The sequence below is a fragment of the Mytilus galloprovincialis genome, chromosome 7 (genome assembly GCF_965363235.1).
Source record: "Mytilus galloprovincialis chromosome 7, xbMytGall1.hap1.1, whole genome shotgun sequence".
NCBI classification, from domain to species: domain Eukaryota; kingdom Metazoa; phylum Mollusca; class Bivalvia; order Mytilida; family Mytilidae; genus Mytilus; species Mytilus galloprovincialis.
Genome location: NC_134844.1, coordinates 43,684,320 through 43,705,028, shown reverse-complemented (window position 1 = coordinate 43,705,028; position 20,709 = coordinate 43,684,320). Strand labels below are relative to the sequence as shown.

General features: G+C 31.5%; 2 protein-coding genes across 3 annotated transcripts in view; both read left to right on the top strand.

The window, feature by feature from the left end:
• Positions 1-15,133, top strand: part of LOC143083066 (uncharacterized) — a 37,300-nt gene extending 22,167 nt beyond the window's left edge. For both annotated transcript variants that reach the window (XM_076259253.1, XM_076259254.1), the window contains exons 3-5: positions 12,112-12,491; positions 13,620-13,857; positions 14,514-15,133. In XM_076259253.1, the coding sequence (XP_076115368.1) occupies positions 12,112-12,491; positions 13,620-13,857; positions 14,514-14,768 (873 nt within the window). In that variant the 3' untranslated portion in view covers positions 14,769-15,133. The remainder of the gene's footprint in view (positions 1-12,111; positions 12,492-13,619; positions 13,858-14,513) is intronic.
• A 1,569-nt stretch (positions 15,134-16,702) lies between these two features.
• Positions 16,703-20,473, top strand: LOC143083065 (uncharacterized). The gene is made up of 2 exons (XM_076259252.1): positions 16,703-17,064; positions 19,485-20,473. Exons 1-2 carry the CDS (start codon positions 16,897-16,899, stop codon positions 20,301-20,303), a joined length of 987 nt encoding a protein of 328 aa, XP_076115367.1. The 5' UTR covers positions 16,703-16,896; the 3' UTR covers positions 20,304-20,473.
• The last annotated feature ends 236 nt before the right edge of the window (positions 20,474-20,709 follow it).

Here is a 20,709-nt window from a genome sequence, read left to right as displayed (position 1 = left end):
CAATCACAGCGCTCCTAATTTGACTTCCTTCACCTGCCTTGGGTACACAAAAGGCCAACCTAATGCTGGGAAAATTAAATACTACCGTTTTCCCTATACTGTGACATAAAGATATAAAGAATTCTTATGACATTATTAATGCAATACTGGGCTATTGTGAAAACCTTGGCTATAATAAATACTTGTATGTCCCCAGTACTTAAAGACACATAGATCATTTTATGTCCCCACCCCTACATGCTGGTTTACCTCATTCTCTACTTCTTTCAGAAAAGCCTTAATAAACAACCTGTATCCAATCATATCTTATCTTATTTAAAAAGAATGATAAATAGTTCCATTTAAACAAATAAAATGGACAGTTCCATTCAATTTGTATTCATTTTATCAAAAATTTACAAGAAATGCACAAATTCAAGATTTTTCATACTAATCTCCATTCCATGCTTTAGTATATGCCATATTGTTGTTACAATTTTTAGAGCTTGTTATAAAATCTATTATTTTGTCTTGAGATGATGAAAACAAAGATATTAGACACTTTAAACATTAAATATGCAAACTACTCAGCTGTAAAGTTGCCTTTGTTGCCTGTATTAATCAATGAAAAAGCTGAATTATGTCCCTTGGGAGTATTAATTTCCAACAAAAGTCCTTTCAAACAGTAGGAAATGAAAAATTATTTATGTCTGATATAATGAAAGAAAAAAACTACAAAATGAAGCACTTTTGAAATATTTGCTGCATGCATTATCAAGAATGTGAACAATTCTTTACACAGGAGAGTATAAATTCTATGTAAATTTAGCCTCAAGTGGGCCTCTTTTTTTCTTAGATGAACAATTCTAACACTGAAAATGCTTTCAATGTGACCAAATATTGCCTTATTCCATAAACAGTACAAACTAAACCAGACAATTTCCCATTTTAATAGATTATGTTTACAGAAATACCCAAGTTATACATTTAGGGAATTACGCAGCAAAAAAGGCAAACATTTCAGTAAAAAATATTTGTCGCGACTTGAATTCTGGTGTTTCTAATTGAAAAAATCATTGCGAAAGGTGAAATCAAATACAAAAGAACTATAATATGGTGCATTTTACACAATATAGTTAATATTGACATCCTAGAATAAAGTTTTATATCATTACAATCAATTTGACCTATCATGATGACTCAGCACTTTTCTCAACACAGTATTGTTCTCAGTGAAAAATTTCTATTCTTTGTGATAAAAATCAAATGTACTAATCAAAAGCTTCAAAATAGTATAAAAGAATTGAAGTTTGAGTGACTTTGATTTGCCTTGCTATCTTCAGTATAGGGAAAACGGTACTATTTATTCTGCCATTGGCGACAATGTTAACATTTTCTAAATTTACCACTTTTTAAGATAAAAACCTGGATAAAACAGTTATATGTTGTGTTAGTACTTTGTTACTCTGTTTTAAAAATTAAAGCCAAATAGTATCATGACCAACTTCCAACGGAGCTTGTTTATGTTATCCATGCCCACCGTCATTTTGCACCAAATTTATGAAATTTTGCAAGTCTTTTCGAATAATTCTCTAGAAAATATTTCAATAGGTTTTAAAATTTATATTGTAAATATACACACTGCAGTTATTCATAGATAAATAAAAAATATATTGTACCCTTACATCCAATCACAGCGCTCCTAATTTGACTTCCTTCACCTGCCTTGGGTACACAAAAGGCCAACCTAATGCTGGGAAAATTAAATACTACCGTTTTCCCTATACTGTGACATAAAGATATAAAGAATTCTTATGACATTATTAATGCAATACTGGGCTATTGTGAAAACCTTGGCTATAATAAATACTTGTATGTCCCCAGTACTTAAAGACACATAGATCATTTTATGTCCCCACCCCTACATGCTGGTTTACCTCATTCTCTACTTCTTTCAGAAAAGCCTTAATAAACAACCTGTATCCAATCATATCTTATCTTATTTAAAAAGAATGATAAATAGTTCCATTTAAACAAATAAAATGGACAGTTCCATTCAATTTGTATTCATTTTATCAAAAATTTACAAGAAATGCACAAATTCAAGATTTTTCATACTAATCTCCATTCCATGCTTTAGTATATGCCATATTGTTGTTACAATTTTTAGAGCTTGTTATAAAATCTATTATTTTGTCTTGAGATGATGAAAACAAAGATATTAGACACTTTAAACATTAAATATGCAAACTACTCAGCTGTAAAGTTGCCTTTGTTGCCTGTATTAATCAATGAAAAAGCTGAATTATGTCCCTTGGGAGTATTAATTTCCAACAAAAGTCCTTTCAAACAGTAGGAAATGAAAAATTATTTATGTCTGATATAATGAAAGAAAAAAACTACAAAATGAAGCACTTTTGAAATATTTGCTGCATGCATTATCAAGAATGTGAACAATTCTTTACACAGGAGAGTATAAATTCTATGTAAATTTAGCCTCAAGTGGGCCTCTTTTTTTCTTAGATGAACAATTCTAACACTGAAAATGCTTTCAATGTGACCAAATATTGCCTTATTCCATAAACAGTACAAACTAAACCAGACAATTTCCCATTTTAATAGATTATGTTTACAGAAATACCCAAGTTATACATTTAGGGAATTACGCAGCAAAAAAGGCAAACATTTCAGTAAAAAATATTTGTCGCGACTTGAATTCTGGTGTTTCTAATTGAAAAAATCATTGCGAAAGGTGAAATCAAATACAAAAGAACTATAATATGGTGCATTTTACACAATATAGTTAATATTGACATCCTAGAATAAAGTTTTATATCATTACAATCAATTTGACCTATCATGATGACTCAGCACTTTTCTCAACACAGTATTGTTCTCAGTGAAAAATTTCTATTCTTTGTGATAAAAATCAAATGTACTAATCAAAAGCTTCAAAATAGTATAAAAGAATTGAAGTTTGAGTGACTTTGATTTGCCTTGCTATCTTCAGTATAGGGAAAACGGTACTATTTATTCTGCCATTGGCGACAATGTTAACATTTTCTAAATTTACCACTTTTTAAGATAAAAACCTGGATAAAACAGTTATATGTTGTGTTAGTACTTTGTTACTCTGTTTTAAAAATTAAAGCCAAATAGTATCATGACCAACTTCCAACGGAGCTTGTTTATGTTATCCATGCCCACCGTCATTTTGCACCAAATTTATGAAATTTTGCAAGTCTTTTCGAATAATTCTCTAGAAAATATTTCAATAGGTTTTAAAATTTATATTGTAAATATACACACTGCAGTTATTCATAGATAAATAAAAAATATATTGTACCCTTACATCCAATCACAGCGCTCCTAATTTGACTTCCTTCACCTGCCTTGGGTACACAAAAGGCCAACCTAATGCTGGGAAAATTAAATACTACCGTTTTCCCTATACTGTGACATAAAGATATAAAGAATTCTTATGACATTATTAATGCAATACTGGGCTATTGTGAAAACCTTGGCTATAATAAATACTTGTATGTCCCCAGTACTTAAAGACACATAGATCATTTTATGTCCCCACCCCTACATGCTGGTTTACCTCATTCTCTACTTCTTTCAGAAAAGCCTTAATAAACAACCTGTATCCAATCATATCTTATCTTATTTAAAAAGAATGATAAATAGTTCCATTTAAACAAATAAAATGGACAGTTCCATTCAATTTGTATTCATTTTATCAAAAATTTACAAGAAATGCACAAATTCAAGATTTTTCATACTAATCTCCATTCCATGCTTTAGTATATGCCATATTGTTGTTACAATTTTTAGAGCTTGTTATAAAATCTATTATTTTGTCTTGAGATGATGAAAACAAAGATATTAGACACTTTAAACATTAAATATGCAAACTACTCAGCTGTAAAGTTGCCTTTGTTGCCTGTATTAATCAATGAAAAAGCTGAATTATGTCCCTTGGGAGTATTAATTTCCAACAAAAGTCCTTTCAAACAGTAGGAAATGAAAAATTATTTATGTCTGATATAATGAAAGAAAAAAACTACAAAATGAAGCACTTTTGAAATATTTGCTGCATGCATTATCAAGAATGTGAACAATTCTTTACACAGGAGAGTATAAATTCTATGTAAATTTAGCCTCAAGTGGGCCTCTTTTTTTCTTAGATGAACAATTCTAACACTGAAAATGCTTTCAATGTGACCAAATATTGCCTTATTCCATAAACAGTACAAACTAAACCAGACAATTTCCCATTTTAATAGATTATGTTTACAGAAATACCCAAGTTATACATTTAGGGAATTACGCAGCAAAAAAGGCAAACATTTCAGTAAAAAATATTTGTCGCGACTTGAATTCTGGTGTTTCTAATTGAAAAAATCATTGCGAAAGGTGAAATCAAATACAAAAGAACTATAATATGGTGCATTTTACACAATATAGTTAATATTGACATCCTAGAATAAAGTTTTATATCATTACAATCAATTTGACCTATCATGATGACTCAGCACTTTTCTCAACACAGTATTGTTCTCAGTGAAAAATTTCTATTCTTTGTGATAAAAATCAAATGTACTAATCAAAAGCTTCAAAATAGTATAAAAGAATTGAAGTTTGAGTGACTTTGATTTGCCTTGCTATCTTCAGTATAGGGAAAACGGTACTATTTATTCTGCCATTGGCGACAATGTTAACATTTTCTAAATTTACCACTTTTTAAGATAAAAACCTGGATAAAACAGTTATATGTTGTGTTAGTACTTTGTTACTCTGTTTTAAAAATTAAAGCCAAATAGTATCATGACCAACTTCCAACGGAGCTTGTTTATGTTATCCATGCCCACCGTCATTTTGCACCAAATTTATGAAATTTTGCAAGTCTTTTCGAATAATTCTCTAGAAAATATTTCAATAGGTTTTAAAATTTATATTGTAAATATACACACTGCAGTTATTCATAGATAAATAAAAAATATATTGTACCCTTACATCCAATCACAGCGCTCCTAATTTGACTTCCTTCACCTGCCTTGGGTACACAAAAGGCCAACCTAATGCTGGGAAAATTAAATACTACCGTTTTCCCTATACTGTGACATAAAGATATAAAGAATTCTTATGACATTATTAATGCAATACTGGGCTATTGTGAAAACCTTGGCTATAATAAATACTTGTATGTCCCCAGTACTTAAAGACACATAGATCATTTTATGTCCCCACCCCTACATGCTGGTTTACCTCATTCTCTACTTCTTTCAGAAAAGCCTTAATAAACAACCTGTATCCAATCATATCTTATCTTATTTAAAAAGAATGATAAATAGTTCCATTTAAACAAATAAAATGGACAGTTCCATTCAATTTGTATTCATTTTATCAAAAATTTACAAGAAATGCACAAATTCAAGATTTTTCATACTAATCTCCATTCCATGCTTTAGTATATGCCATATTGTTGTTACAATTTTTAGAGCTTGTTATAAAATCTATTATTTTGTCTTGAGATGATGAAAACAAAGATATTAGACACTTTAAACATTAAATATGCAAACTACTCAGCTGTAAAGTTGCCTTTGTTGCCTGTATTAATCAATGAAAAAGCTGAATTATGTCCCTTGGGAGTATTAATTTCCAACAAAAGTCCTTTCAAACAGTAGGAAATGAAAAATTATTTATGTCTGATATAATGAAAGAAAAAAACTACAAAATGAAGCACTTTTGAAATATTTGCTGCATGCATTATCAAGAATGTGAACAATTCTTTACACAGGAGAGTATAAATTCTATGTAAATTTAGCCTCAAGTGGGCCTCTTTTTTTCTTAGATGAACAATTCTAACACTGAAAATGCTTTCAATGTGACCAAATATTGCCTTATTCCATAAACAGTACAAACTAAACCAGACAATTTCCCATTTTAATAGATTATGTTTACAGAAATACCCAAGTTATACATTTAGGGAATTACGCAGCAAAAAAGGCAAACATTTCAGTAAAAAATATTTGTCGCGACTTGAATTCTGGTGTTTCTAATTGAAAAAATCATTGCGAAAGGTGAAATCAAATACAAAAGAACTATAATATGGTGCATTTTACACAATATAGTTAATATTGACATCCTAGAATAAAGTTTTATATCATTACAATCAATTTGACCTATCATGATGACTCAGCACTTTTCTCAACACAGTATTGTTCTCAGTGAAAAATTTCTATTCTTTGTGATAAAAATCAAATGTACTAATCAAAAGCTTCAAAATAGTATAAAAGAATTGAAGTTTGAGTGACTTTGATTTGCCTTGCTATCTTCAGTATAGGGAAAACGGTACTATTTATTCTGCCATTGGCGACAATGTTAACATTTTCTAAATTTACCACTTTTTAAGATAAAAACCTGGATAAAACAGTTATATGTTGTGTTAGTACTTTGTTACTCTGTTTTAAAAATTAAAGCCAAATAGTATCATGACCAACTTCCAACGGAGCTTGTTTATGTTATCCATGCCCACCGTCATTTTGCACCAAATTTATGAAATTTTGCAAGTCTTTTCGAATAATTCTCTAGAAAATATTTCAATAGGTTTTAAAATTTATATTGTAAATATACACACTGCAGTTATTCATAGATAAATAAAAAATATATTGTACCCTTACATCCAATCACAGCGCTCCTAATTTGACTTCCTTCACCTGCCTTGGGTACACAAAAGGCCAACCTAATGCTGGGAAAATTAAATACTACCGTTTTCCCTATACTGTGACATAAAGATATAAAGAATTCTTATGACATTATTAATGCAATACTGGGCTATTGTGAAAACCTTGGCTATAATAAATACTTGTATGTCCCCAGTACTTAAAGACACATAGATCATTTTATGTCCCCACCCCTACATGCTGGTTTACCTCATTCTCTACTTCTTTCAGAAAAGCCTTAATAAACAACCTGTATCCAATCATATCTTATCTTATTTAAAAAGAATGATAAATAGTTCCATTTAAACAAATAAAATGGACAGTTCCATTCAATTTGTATTCATTTTATCAAAAATTTACAAGAAATGCACAAATTCAAGATTTTTCATACTAATCTCCATTCCATGCTTTAGTATATGCCATATTGTTGTTACAATTTTTAGAGCTTGTTATAAAATCTATTATTTTGTCTTGAGATGATGAAAACAAAGATATTAGACACTTTAAACATTAAATATGCAAACTACTCAGCTGTAAAGTTGCCTTTGTTGCCTGTATTAATCAATGAAAAAGCTGAATTATGTCCCTTGGGAGTATTAATTTCCAACAAAAGTCCTTTCAAACAGTAGGAAATGAAAAATTATTTATGTCTGATATAATGAAAGAAAAAAACTACAAAATGAAGCACTTTTGAAATATTTGCTGCATGCATTATCAAGAATGTGAACAATTCTTTACACAGGAGAGTATAAATTCTATGTAAATTTAGCCTCAAGTGGGCCTCTTTTTTTCTTAGATGAACAATTCTAACACTGAAAATGCTTTCAATGTGACCAAATATTGCCTTATTCCATAAACAGTACAAACTAAACCAGACAATTTCCCATTTTAATAGATTATGTTTACAGAAATACCCAAGTTATACATTTAGGGAATTACGCAGCAAAAAAGGCAAACATTTCAGTAAAAAATATTTGTCGCGACTTGAATTCTGGTGTTTCTAATTGAAAAAATCATTGCGAAAGGTGAAATCAAATACAAAAGAACTATAATATGGTGCATTTTACACAATATAGTTAATATTGACATCCTAGAATAAAGTTTTATATCATTACAATCAATTTGACCTATCATGATGACTCAGCACTTTTCTCAACACAGTATTGTTCTCAGTGAAAAATTTCTATTCTTTGTGATAAAAATCAAATGTACTAATCAAAAGCTTCAAAATAGTATAAAAGAATTGAAGTTTGAGTGACTTTGATTTGCCTTGCTATCTTCAGTATAGGGAAAACGGTACTATTTATTCTGCCATTGGCGACAATGTTAACATTTTCTAAATTTACCACTTTTTAAGATAAAAACCTGGATAAAACAGTTATATGTTGTGTTAGTACTTTGTTACTCTGTTTTAAAAATTAAAGCCAAATAGTATCATGACCAACTTCCAACGGAGCTTGTTTATGTTATCCATGCCCACCGTCATTTTGCACCAAATTTATGAAATTTTGCAAGTCTTTTCGAATAATTCTCTAGAAAATATTTCAATAGGTTTTAAAATTTATATTGTAAATATACACACTGCAGTTATTCATAGATAAATAAAAAATATATTGTACCCTTACATCCAATCACAGCGCTCCTAATTTGACTTCCTTCACCTGCCTTGGGTACACAAAAGGCCAACCTAATGCTGGGAAAATTAAATACTACCGTTTTCCCTATACTGTGACATAAAGATATAAAGAATTCTTATGACATTATTAATGCAATACTGGGCTATTGTGAAAACCTTGGCTATAATAAATACTTGTATGTCCCCAGTACTTAAAGACACATAGATCATTTTATGTCCCCACCCCTACATGCTGGTTTACCTCATTCTCTACTTCTTTCAGAAAAGCCTTAATAAACAACCTGTATCCAATCATATCTTATCTTATTTAAAAAGAATGATAAATAGTTCCATTTAAACAAATAAAATGGACAGTTCCATTCAATTTGTATTCATTTTATCAAAAATTTACAAGAAATGCACAAATTCAAGATTTTTCATACTAATCTCCATTCCATGCTTTAGTATATGCCATATTGTTGTTACAATTTTTAGAGCTTGTTATAAAATCTATTATTTTGTCTTGAGATGATGAAAACAAAGATATTAGACACTTTAAACATTAAATATGCAAACTACTCAGCTGTAAAGTTGCCTTTGTTGCCTGTATTAATCAATGAAAAAGCTGAATTATGTCCCTTGGGAGTATTAATTTCCAACAAAAGTCCTTTCAAACAGTAGGAAATGAAAAATTATTTATGTCTGATATAATGAAAGAAAAAAACTACAAAATGAAGCACTTTTGAAATATTTGCTGCATGCATTATCAAGAATGTGAACAATTCTTTACACAGGAGAGTATAAATTCTATGTAAATTTAGCCTCAAGTGGGCCTCTTTTTTTCTTAGATGAACAATTCTAACACTGAAAATGCTTTCAATGTGACCAAATATTGCCTTATTCCATAAACAGTACAAACTAAACCAGACAATTTCCCATTTTAATAGATTATGTTTACAGAAATACCCAAGTTATACATTTAGGGAATTACGCAGCAAAAAAGGCAAACATTTCAGTAAAAAATATTTGTCGCGACTTGAATTCTGGTGTTTCTAATTGAAAAAATCATTGCGAAAGGTGAAATCAAATACAAAAGAACTATAATATGGTGCATTTTACACAATATAGTTAATATTGACATCCTAGAATAAAGTTTTATATCATTACAATCAATTTGACCTATCATGATGACTCAGCACTTTTCTCAACACAGTATTGTTCTCAGTGAAAAATTTCTATTCTTTGTGATAAAAATCAAATGTACTAATCAAAAGCTTCAAAATAGTATAAAAGAATTGAAGTTTGAGTGACTTTGATTTGCCTTGCTATCTTCAGTATAGGGAAAACGGTACTATTTATTCTGCCATTGGCGACAATGTTAACATTTTCTAAATTTACCACTTTTTAAGATAAAAACCTGGATAAAACAGTTATATGTTGTGTTAGTACTTTGTTACTCTGTTTTAAAAATTAAAGCCAAATAGTATCATGACCAACTTCCAACGGAGCTTGTTTATGTTATCCATGCCCACCGTCATTTTGCACCAAATTTATGAAATTTTGCAAGTCTTTTCGAATAATTCTCTAGAAAATATTTCAATAGGTTTTAAAATTTATATTGTAAATATACACACTGCAGTTATTCATAGATAAATAAAAAATATATTGTACCCTTACATCCAATCACAGCGCTCCTAATTTGACTTCCTTCACCTGCCTTGGGTACACAAAAGGCCAACCTAATGCTGGGAAAATTAAATACTACCGTTTTCCCTACAGAACTCAAAAACTATGTTTTACTTTGATTTTATCTTAATTTCTGACGATTTTATATCTATTTAAGCTACACTGAAGTTCAAGATAGAAATAGAACTGTTTAAATATGATGTATCGTACTCTAATAGCACTATTAAGTTCACGGAAATCGACTAATATATTCAGTAAAAAAACGATAACGAAATAGATAAAGGATTCCGGAAACTATAGTGATTTTACCCAACATCATAAAATTACAGAAATTCGTGATTTTAAGAAATGTTGAGATAAAGTCTTGATCTTGAATGAAAAAACGACAACTGATGAGTGATTTGGTGTGTTCTAAAATGGATAGAGTGCAAAAGCATTTAATAAAAAATTTAATTGTAGATCCGAAAAGGTCAGGATTATGAAAATGTTCGTACAAAATATCAAATATTTAGAAGGAATGCAAAAGCATGCGGAGTTATAGTTGTAAATATTGTTTTTCATTATTTTAAGAATCTAATTCACTTAATTATTCTGTCTAAAAGAAGAGATACGACTAATTTCTTTTGCTTGAAAAACAAGTCGTAATTTTATAATTTTCAACTAATTTCTGAAATAAACCTCAATTTTACAAAAACTGCACCGTACGATTTTGTGACGACCGGGCAAAAATCAAAGATAAATCATTTTTCTTTCATTTAAAAAAAAATTAGCCGTGTGTTAGGTGGGTGCATTAAAGTCCTTAACTAGACGTCTTTTTCAAATATTACACTCGCCTATTAAAGGTAGAAAACTGTTTTGAAGACGGTACAGGTACTTCAGACTAAAGTGTACACGTACTACCCCTTTAAGTTTGAATAAAAACAAGTCCGACTATATATATATATATATATATATATTGGGGGTACTGGTACTATGTTGTGTCTTGTGTACTATTGTTTGTCTGTCTTTTTCTTTTTTTAGCCATGGCGTTGTAAGTTTATTTTTGATCTCTGAGTTTGAATGTTCCTCTAGTATCTTTTGGCCCTCTTGTACTACAGTCTACACGCTGATTTAATTTCAGATCTATATCAGCTCGCGTGCTCGTTTATATAAAGATAAAGAAATCAAAGGTATACATTTGTGTCATAGATTGACAGACTATAGTGTAAAATTTCATGTACTACACACTTAACTTTGAATCCATCAGGCAAAATTGACATTAGATGGATTTTGGCTATTTTAGGTACCTTTTTGGTCATGTAGTTCTTCAAATGTTTTAATTCTTATACATCCTTGGCTTTGAAATATTTGACTTTGAGCATTCCTGATGAATTGGGGTAAATCCAGAAAAACGCTTCGGACGCACAAAGTTTACGAAGTGGGTTTTTTTCGGGGACGATACCGCTTCTGGTAGTCTATCAGTCCCCGAGGGTGTCATTGGCTCAGTAGTCCGTACTTTTGTATACTAACATGATTATTTCAAAAATAACTTTTCTTGAATTTTCATTTTATAAATTAGGAAAATAATCAAGAAACTCAAGGTTGAAACTCCGGCATTCGGAGAAAGTTAACATTAAATTGATTTGCCTATTACTTGCAATGTTGTAGCTGCCTTTTAGTCAAGTATGAATTGTGAACATCTACCTCTAGTAATCTAAATCAAATGCAGATTTTGACAAAGTGGAAATGGATAAGGGCATAAAAATAAAGGAGTTGTGATATTTTGAATAAGAAACACCTGACCTGGGAAAAGCATATAAATAATGTGGAGATTTGCTTAACTTATAGAACTTGAAGCAGGATATGTATTAGACCGTTGGTTTCCCCGTTTGAATGGTTTAACACTAATAATTATTGGGGCCCTTTATAGCTTGCTGTTCGGTGTGAGCCTAGGCTCCGTGTTGAAGACCGTACCTTGACCTTTAATGGTTTACTTTTATAAATTGTTACTTGCATGGAGTGTTGTCTCATTAGCACTCATGCCACATCTTCCTATATCTATTTACACCAGATAAGGATTGTAAAGAAATCTCTTCTAAAATGGTTTGCACTACTTTTTTCTAGGATGAGTTCAGCGGATGGAAAACTTGCTCCACGGAACACTCTGCCACATCTGTTCATTGCAATACAACACAACTAGAGGATAGTGTGAAACATCGGAGCCACTCTGCTTCAGCCAAACTAAATACATCAAAGTCTGATTCTCCGTCACAAACTACACAAAAAGCGGGAAAGACCAAACAACTGAAAGATCGCTTTAGTTTTACTAGACCGGGCACAAACGGAGGAACTAACACCCTATATCAGGACAGAAAGTCAACTGATCAACAGAAGACCACACAGTCTAATTACACTACCCCTGGATATACAAGTAGACCAACTAGTCCAATACAGTATAAATTTGTCCATTTTGAGTTTTCGGAAAACTATATAGAACAGTACAGGTATACAAATTAAAACACATATTAATTTACAGGGGAGGATCCAACTAATTCCAAACGGGGGGGGGGTCAACATTTTGTCTCCATTCAAAAGCATTGGTCGTCAAAAAGGGGATTGCAACCCTATGACTCCCTTTAAAATTTAAGATCAAAATTGAAATAAGTATATAGGACAAGACGTTTTACTTTTTTACTTGCATGTCTTAGAATAGATGACGTAATCTGATGCAAAGAACAACATAATAATATCATGAACTTTATGAAATGCATTTGGTGAACCCATCCCTTCAATATTACCGATCTAAACACAGAAAACAAATATCTCGTGTTACATGCTTGAACAAATTTTCTCTCGACATTTGATTGCAAACAGCAACTTTTTTTTCATTAATTCTATATAGAAAGATATTCTGTTTCCTATTCACGGCAGAGTCTATCCATTTTTTATAAATCCTGAATGGTATACATATATGTAGTTGCTACTTAACTTGTTTGTGATTATTCTTTTTTTTTTAAATTTGTTTATTTCATTATTTATATCTCCACCATAATAACCGACTTTCCTGGGTCCTTGCACTCCTGTGGTGTTGGGTTGGTGATTTGTCCTTGTAGTAAGGGAGTGTTCATGGATACCAATTTACCTTGCAGCTTTCGAGTGTCACTCCGAATAACGGACCTAGGTATCAACACAAACATACATTAGCTGAACATTATAATAGTAAAAAACTAAAAATACATGTTATCATGATGATGCTTAGCAGCTGTAAACACACATAAAAAGTGCAAAAAGTAAAATCACAAAAATACTGAACTTAGAGGAAGATCAATTGGGAAAGTCCATAATCACATGGCAAAATCAAATAACAAAACGCATCAAAAACGAATGGACAAGAACTGTCATATTCCTGACTTGGTACAGGCATTTTCAAATGTAAAAAATGGTGGATTAAACCTGGTTCTATAGCGCAATGTATGCATACTGACACACCAACCACAAATTTGTTTTATTACTAACATATGAAATGGTTTGTGTATGACAAACAAAAATAAAGGAAAAACCAAGTCAATTCTATCATATATATGTGTGTGTAGTTTTTGGGTGTAATTGACCACTATACTAGAATTTTGTAGACAAGAATATACTATGGGGAAAATTGAGGATCTAACAATGAAGACTACCAGCACATGTGTTTGTAGACGACTTCCCAGTACCATAGTACCCAGCGTTCCTATGATGCCAATGTTTTGTACAACAGAGCCGTATTCTCAAGACAGCATCAAACTGAGAGTGGCTAGCTCATATCACTTGGATACACAAACCAGACACGACGCACAAAAAAAGAAACAAACAACACCCAAATTTACTCAGGTACAAAAATGAATAACATAATAAGTAGATGTGGTTGAGCTTTTCTGGGAAAAAACTTTGCTTTTGGTTGATGCGAGTGTGTGTCTACATGTATGTTGTTTCGTGAATTTACATCCCTTGCTCATTGTATTACACAATGACGTATCTCATTATATACATAAATAAACAGACATTTCCGAGACTTATGATAGTCTCATTGTACTGACGTCAACGAGATGTAGCAAACCAAACAGTAAGAAAAAAAAATATTTTGGTGTTTCCATGTAAGACAAATCCGTCGGGGCCGCCCCATACGTTGCAGATAATTTATTTTCATTTTATGTAAATTTCAGTTTCAAAACCCACCACAATTATTGCATGTAACCATATATATAGAGTTACACTAAAGACAAGTTGTATTGTTTTCCTCTACATAGAGTAATTTTTATCTCAAGTTTAAAAAATGAGGAAGCACATTTTCTTAAGCCTTTAAGTCCTGCTTATCTAATTATACTGTATACATTGATGTGATAAAACAAAAATCAATTTGACAAAATCTTTTGGTTTAAATTTACACTTAAAGGAAGTAAACGTATATCTGTTCCCACACCACAATTCCATTTTTTTCTCTCAATAAAATACATTTTAAGTAATAATTTTCAACATGTCAATTTCAGTTCTCAGAAAGACAAAAGATACACCAGAAGCAAGTATGTGAAAACAAATCACCACATTTTCTGCTTGGTCACAATGGTGTTCTTAAGATGGAGTACTATAACAATCCGTTGGTTATAGACAATACTGGTACGTCATCAACGAGTAAATCTTCAGGCTCATGTCGCAGCAGACCATCAATACCTAACAATGCACGTGGACACACTCATCCAAACTCTGCTAGTTCTCAATATCCGCGCGTTTATCACAAGAAATGATTTGTATTTAATATTATTAATGTATTTTTCTTATTTTTTTAAATTGTATGATTCATGTTTTCACTTTCATCCCTTGAAATATTAAAATGTAAATAGAGTTAATACCTTAAATTTCGTATGAAGGACTGTCTTTTAAATGTGCTTTAAAAACTTTGATTTTGGCCCCGTACTATAGTGGCCTCGTAGCGTCCTTTAGATGTGCTGCTTTTGTCGCTCAGTATATATATATCAAAGTGAAAGTATCTTCATTTAGTCTGAAGTTTATCATAAAACTATTAACTAGTATACGAAAGAACAATTGGAACAATTTCGAAATATTTGGGACGACCTCCCAAGAAAATAAAGTATCTATTAAATGGAGAAAACGAAAATTGAGTGCAATCATGATATTGCCTGCATTTGACTTAGGACAGTACTTATATATATATATAGAGAGAGAACTTGGTGCAAGGAGTTGTGCAGCCATCTACAAAAAGCCGATATCATTCTTGTATATATTATTTGATTTACGGACTTAACGCGTGTCAAAGTTTACTTTTAAATTACGATTTAACTTGACCTATATAATGTCACTTTGGGAAAAGATCTGAGAAAAGATACATCATAGCAAGGATTTGTATAGGTCTCATAGCCTCTCAGAAAAATATCGGTATATATATCGATTATAACACGCTTCTAGAGTGATCAAAGGAGAAGTTTCAGTAAGACCCCTTTTTGGCCCCAAAATTAAGCAGTTTTGCAAAATTGTGAAAATGTAATCTTTTAGCTATTTTTTGGAAAGTAGAATGCTTCTGCTACATAAGTATGTGCTGTTTTTGACAATACAATGCACATATATCGTGTACTAGCATCATAAAGTCATGCTAAATTACTGAAATCTTCTCAATTATAGCATTTTAGTTAAATTTTAGACAGTTTCCGTCTTAAATGAAAGTGGCCGCATTCGTGTTCATTCATAATATTGAAATGTAAGTTGTATTTGATGATAATACATAACATATATAAAGGTTGAGGATGAACACGGATGCGGCCACTTTCATTTTTGACGAAAACCATCTGAAAAGTGACGTTTTTTGGCATATTTGATAGATTTTTCATATTTAAGCTTCAATCGGAGCGTTTTTAATGACTGAATCAGTTAAAATCTTTTACATAAACTAATCGAATCAATTGAAATAGACCCTTAAGTGTTTAAAAAGTGTCCTAAATATCTCGTTAGATGAAACTGAAATTTGGGGCCAAAATCAGCCCTTACCGGACCTACTCCTTTTTGTCTAAGATCAAAGTCTATCTATAATAATTGATTCGTAGAATACACATGTATGCTATTAAAGAAGGTATAATTTTATGTATTATTGTCTGAAGGCCCATATGGTACACTCTCTAATACGAAAAGTTTCTGGGTTAGAATATTTCAAGAACTCCTTTATTCGTTGTGTTACCTAATATAGGGTAGGGAGAATTTGTGTGTCTGAAAGATATTGGTCACATTAGTTGCTTGCAGTCTTTTCTTTATTTGAAAAAAAATGTTATGTACTTTAATTTCTTTTTTCAACGATTCTTTGAAATTTAGTTTATTTCTGAAATCAAGGATTAGTATAGTACTGTAAGACTATAAAACTTCTTGATAAAAATAAATCTATAAATAACAATTCAATGCTTTTAATTGGATCACACCTAAGGAGGTCTGAGTGAGAAAGATTAAAACGCTTAACTAAAATCTAGAAAATTTCGAGTAGATGTAGTTTCCCGTTACCATAAATACATTCTAAATATAGAAATGATATAGTGGAGTCCTGCATTTTGATTGGTTCGTAAAATTAGCAGACAAACTTTTTACCACGGCTAAACCGTGGCATTTCATCGTGATTTCATCATAAATATTCTTTGGTAGTAACCGCTATAAAAAGCCAACACCGCTTGAAATATTCATTACACCACAATATGAAATAGATCATTTATCAGTAGAAAAAGAGCAAAAGTGGAAGTCATGTACTAATTATGTGACCAAGAAGATCCAGACAAACGACCTCTCCGTCGTTTAGACATGCTAGTTAAGACTGAATTGTTCGATGTTGAAGTGGGCACAGGGAATATTCGCTGAACAGATCCGAGAAAAAAATTAACCATGGCGAGGACTTGCGCAAAAGATTTACACAATCTATTGAGGCATCTAGGCAAACTGTCGGGAGGACAGGCCAGTATATGTGACTGGGACCCAGATGATTGTTCCACATTTCAGCTGGAAATAGCCCCTTCTGGGGGTCTATATGCAAGTGGCAAGTTTAAATTCACGGTAGGTACAAACATTAGCATTTTTAGAATCTCCTTAATTAGCTGAAGTACTACTTTATGGCAAGCCGTTCTCGTCAAAACTATGTTTAAACCATTTTTCGAGAAATTTACACACTGAGAATTACAAAAAAACACACTGAGATTTAAAAACTTCAAAACATACACTGAGAATTAAAAATTACACACTGAGAATTAAAAATTACACACTGAGATTTCATAAAGACGCACTGAGATTACAAAAATGAAAAACACACACTGAGAATTGAAAATTACACACTGAGAATTGAAAATTACACACTGAGAATTGAAAATTACACACTGAGAATTGAAAATAACACACTGAGATTTCAAAAAGACACACTGAGAATAAATAAACTGAAAAACACACACTGAGAATTGTTAATTACACACTGAGATTTCAAAAACACACACTGAGATTAATATGCAAATTACTAATGAATATTCATGATATGAATAATTCAACAGATTAATATCTTGATCTCAAAAACTCTTGTCATTATAGTGAAATGCGATTCCTTCAACCAATTAACATTCGTAATAAATTTCATGACTTAACATCGCTCATATTCACAAGTTTGTTGCCTATAATTCATATCATTACTACCAGTGTATCGGGACTTAAAACCGTTTTAGCATGGGTCCCTTTTAAAAAGTCTTCCTACTGTTACCCTGATTTCGCAAGTTAATCTTTTATATTTTTGTTACGTTTCTATGCTATTATAGACACTTGAGAAAAAACTTCACTGCATTATTTGTTTTTCAGTGCAAATTGTTCCAAGTTTTCTTATAATTTTAATATAACGTTTTCACCATTTGGTATAAATATTTTGTAATAAGAATAAGCGGGTATTTTTCTTGTCCTTGTATTTCTAAAGTTTTTTTATGAATAATTTGGAACCAAATCGAAGGACTAACGAGTTTTGTCCCCTAGTTGCTTTAAGCTTGTAATAGATTCAGATTAAGTATGCTAATTAGATATGTGCGCACAAATCTCAGTGTGTCATTTTAAATTCTCAGTGTGTAATTTCAAATTCTCAGTGTGTGTTTTCAATTTATTTATTTTCAGTGTGTCTTTTTGAAATCTCAGTGTGTTATTTTCAATTCTCAGTGTGTAATTTTCAATTCTCAGTGTGTAATTTTCAATTCTCAGTGTGTGTTTTTCATTTTTGTAATCTCAGTGCGTCGTTATGAAATCTCAGTGTGTAATTTTTAATTCTCAGTGTGTGTTTTGAAGTTTTTAAATCTCAGTGTGTTTTTTTTATAATTCTCAGTGTGTAAATTTCTCGAAAAATGGTTTAAACATAGTTTTGACGAGAACGGCTTGCCATACTACTTTACTTTTTTTATTTGTAATACAGTGCTCAGTTAAAATCAACTCTCAGCTAGGTTACTTCAATAAGGAAAAAAATTACTCGGATGTCCTAGCTAAATATATGTCTTCTCCTTTTAATTAGGGAATTACCGCAATTATTCAATTGCAGTGGCGGATCCAGTTTGGGGGGGGGGGCGGTCCTGGGGTTTGATCCCCCTTTTTTGACGATCAATTAATTAATGTATTTGCAGAATGGGGATATATGGACTTAGAACTCCCCTTTATCTTAGGTTGGGGCCCACCTTTTTAAAATGATTTGATCCGCCCTGACATGTATCAAATTCGTTAGATATCTTTATCGGTCCTTATACCATACTGAGCAATGTATGCTTGTTTTGAATTATTTTTAGTGTGCCGGCCTAGTGTCAATCTCCTCGGCATTTTTTTTTCGTTATCTCCATAAATTTCCATATTTTAAAATGTTTTTAGCTTGTTACTGATGTTTGAGTCTTGATTTCATTTCATTTACCAAAGGATTTTGAATTAGTGAAATCATTTTCATATAAATATTAAGTCGGTTTCTCTATCATGTGTCAAAGGGACCACGCAACTAACACACTATCGTCATATTCGCATACTGTTCCTTTCTCAATTTTCAGCAGATTATCAGTCATATGGTGCCGTGTCGTAGTTTTCTGTTTAACTGATTTGAATTAAAAAAAAAGGACAGATTGATGTGGGTGAACCAGGAGAAACGGCGGATAATTTTGATTTCCACGAAATAATAAATAATAAAAATGGCCCTGCTGCTATAAATAGGAACACAGGAACACGACACTTAAATAGTATCAAATATATGCAATACCCCTGCTTACGTAGTGGACAGAGAGGTAAAAAAAAATCATTAAGGTTACAACTTTGTATTTACGAAGTCTTCTTCTGTCACAACGTGTACAAATAAGACAACTTTCTAAAAGTCAGTGGTTGGCTAATGGTTGGTATATATGAGATACCCGAGTTTTAACAATAATTTCAATATGACACAACATAACCATGCACTAATAAGCTTCTTTTCTTAATGTTTTCAGATAAACATTTGCACAGAAAATTATCCAGATATAGTACCTGAAATCATCTGTACAACTCCAATATACCATCCAAATATTGATACCATCGAAAATAGCTTTGAAGATACCAACATTTGTGTGAGTTTACTAGACGAGTGGACCGAGGATAACGCTCTTGATGACTGCGTCCAAGCCTTGTTGTTTTTATTCTATAATCCCAACACCGAAGACCCACTTTGCCCACTTATATGTCCAGCTATTACTGAGGATGAGTTTGAGGACAATGTCAGAAGATCTTTGGAAGGGGGAGATGTTGAGGGACAATCATTTGAAACAAATTATGGTTACATCGATAACAAAATAGTGAAGTCTGCCGATGATAATAAAGAAGAGATCCAGATAGATGATGGCAAAGTTTTCGAAACAGCAGATTTACAAGAGAAATCAGAAGAAATTATCGCAAAACATGAAAAAGAAGTTGGTGATTTAAACAATAATGAAGGTATCCAGGAAAGTAATTTTGAAATAGCTGAAGCCAGAACCGACAAAACATCAAACGAAAATGCTAACGATGACAAGGAGATATTAACTGCAGGATATTTGGAGCCTCAAGATAGACAACAAAAGGAAACAAAACTTTCAGATCAAAATGACTACAAAATAAAAGCTACAACAGAATTACAACCACGTGACCAAGTATCTACATTTTACACAAGATACTCAAAACATCCAAATAATATTACACAACTATACCAAACATTTGGCAGTCTAGTCCCTTATCCTATTCTTATTTCAGTTATGTGCACATATTTTATAAGAAGGGTATATAAATGGAGATGATATCAAGGTGCTATTATATTACACGGTGCATAAAAAAAGAGATTGTGTGCAATAGTCAGTTTTAACTTATCTACATGTGTCTTTCATTTTCCATATATTTATTTTTTTATTATGACAGAATTAATTTATACGAATAAAAGTGTTTGCCATTAAATGAACAAGTCTCATTAATACCTTTATATTGTATATTCTCTATCAAAACCGAAGTAACAACCGAACCTCAAGAATGCAACTATGTTGACCATACAATATAAAATGCCTTTTCCGTCTGTCATTTATATGTCTTTTGTCATTGACCTCATTTTCATGGTCCACGGACTGCTTAAAAAGTTTTTGGAATCTTTGTTATGTGAAAAACTAACTTCTTATAATTAATCGGATAACTATTTTTTTGGTATATATATGG